Consider the following 1,928-nt stretch of genomic DNA (forward strand, 5'->3'; position numbering starts at 1 on the left):
GCTTGTAGTTTTTCGATAACAGTGAATTTTATTGACTAAAAATGGAGCATCAAGAAGATACAAAAATAATGAACACACCGGACCTCTGCATAGTCAGGATACACACATTTAATATCAACAAACAACCAATAGCTTCTATTAGATGGCGGTCATCCACATAATCATTTAGGTGCACATGGCTGAGTTGCGACCAAAGCTCCATGCATTTCTCAATGTGTGCCAAAGATATGCCATTGCTCTATCAATTTTCATAATCCAAGCACCATCATGCATTGATTGCTACACCTTCCACTTCTTCCTTTTGAAGGCCTCAAAGATGAGCGGTGGGATGTCCTTTGTTTTGTTGTTCCGTTATCTCTGATAGGAGAACCCGATCCACTTTTGGATCGAATGAGAAAAAAGGTGGGTTGTGTGTAGAGCGAGGTTTAAATGAGGTGGTTATATGTTAATAATGGAAAACTGAAGAGTGAGTTAGGTTAAAGAAAATTTGAGACGATTGCCCAATAAAAATAGTCTCCTTATCGTACGTTCTTTCTGAGCCATCGTGGAACTTTGCTTGTTCTTTTTAGAGCAGATCTCAACGAGTAAATGAAGGTAAATAATTGTGCAGCAAGCATAAGTTGATGAGAATGCCAACTGAAACAACGTGTAACACTGTGCAACGCTACGTACAGATTCACTATGCTCTCTAAAATCTTTGGCTACAAGGTATTATGGATGTTCAGGAGTGAAACTCTAGCCTGAAGCAGGCTACTGAACACCTTCTCGCTCCCGCTCTCGAGCTCGCCAATGCGTTCCTCAAGCCTCTCCAACGCCGCCGCCACCGTCGCCGTCTCCGGCAGTGACACTGCCTTCTTGGCCACAGGCACGACCCGCAGCCTCGCCAGCCACGCGTTCACGGGCACCGTCTGGACCAGCGCCGATACGTCCGGGGACATTGCCGCACACCACAGGAAGATGGCCTCCGACGCCGACGCCGTGGCCGCGGCCGCCTCCGCCACCACGCCGGTGACCTCACCGTCCGCGGCATCCGCCGGCGCCAGCATGACGTGCCTCGAGGCGTGCCGCATCGCGGCGGCGAGGCCGCACAGCTCCTTCTCTGCGCGCCTGCGTGCCCGGAGCGACGCGGCGACCATCACGCCGTCCCCGAGCCGGACGCCCGCCCGCAGCTGCGCGACGCTCTGCTTGAGCGCGAGCAGCGCCTGCTCGAACGAGCCGTATGCGTCGGCGAGCGTGAGGAACCGGTCGCAGGCGGCCGCGTCGTCGCGGAGGGCCGCCGCGGCCTGCGGCAGCGCGAGGAACTCGCCGAGCACGGCCAGGACGGCCTCCACGTGCGCGAGCCCCGACGGCCCGTCCGCGGCGGAGGCCGACCACGCCCTGGGCGCGCGGACGCCGGCGTCGAGGCGCGTGTGGACGGGGTGGCACAGGCAGTGGCACGGATGGCTCGCCGACCGGGCGTGCGCGGCCTTCCTCTTCCCCGCGGCGCCTCCGAGTGTGAAGTGCATCATGTGACTGTGACGAGTATCAGCAGCGGTTGCACGTTGGTTTTCTTGGCGCGATGCTGGGTGGAAATGTGGAATCGAGGGGACAAGGACGTGAGCTTATATGGCGGTGCCCGCCCGCCAGGGCGCCGTGGTTTGCCGCAACTTGCGACGTCGAAGGAAAAGCTTTTCGTCCATGTGGGAGCTGGCGCAGCGCTGGGCTGCTGTTTTCTGTACTGCGGCGCGGGGGGGCAAAACTACTCCGTGGTAGTGGTACGCCGTACGCACGTACTCCGGACTTGACTCTGCCACACAGATCTCGGTACGGAACAGCTTTGCATACACACGTACTCTGGACGTAGTACTATCATATTCTCGTGAAGTAGGTTTGCGTTGACAAGATTGGTTCAATGATAAGGTGGGAATGAACTGTCAAGGTTGCTTGAG

At 56.4% G+C, this 1,928-nt stretch overlaps 1 protein-coding gene across 1 annotated transcript; it reads right to left on the reverse strand.

Annotated features, from left to right (window-relative positions):
- Positions 1-613: 613 nt before the first annotated feature.
- Positions 614-1,508, reverse strand: LOC119287101. The gene has a single exon (XM_037566649.1). It carries the CDS (start codon positions 1,506-1,508, stop codon positions 702-704), a length of 807 nt encoding a protein of 268 aa, XP_037422546.1. The 3' UTR covers positions 614-701.
- Positions 1,509-1,928: the final 420 nt, after the last annotated feature.

This window comes from Triticum dicoccoides, chromosome 1A (genome assembly GCF_002162155.2).
Source record: "Triticum dicoccoides isolate Atlit2015 ecotype Zavitan chromosome 1A, WEW_v2.0, whole genome shotgun sequence".
NCBI classification, from domain to species: domain Eukaryota; kingdom Viridiplantae; phylum Streptophyta; class Magnoliopsida; order Poales; family Poaceae; genus Triticum; species Triticum dicoccoides.

What these genes read in the sequence shown, in the direction of transcription:
- LOC119287101 (XM_037566649.1), bottom strand. Translation starts at nt 1,508, where the DNA reads ATGATGCACTTCACACTCGGAGGCGCCGCGGGGAAGAGGAAGGCCGCG.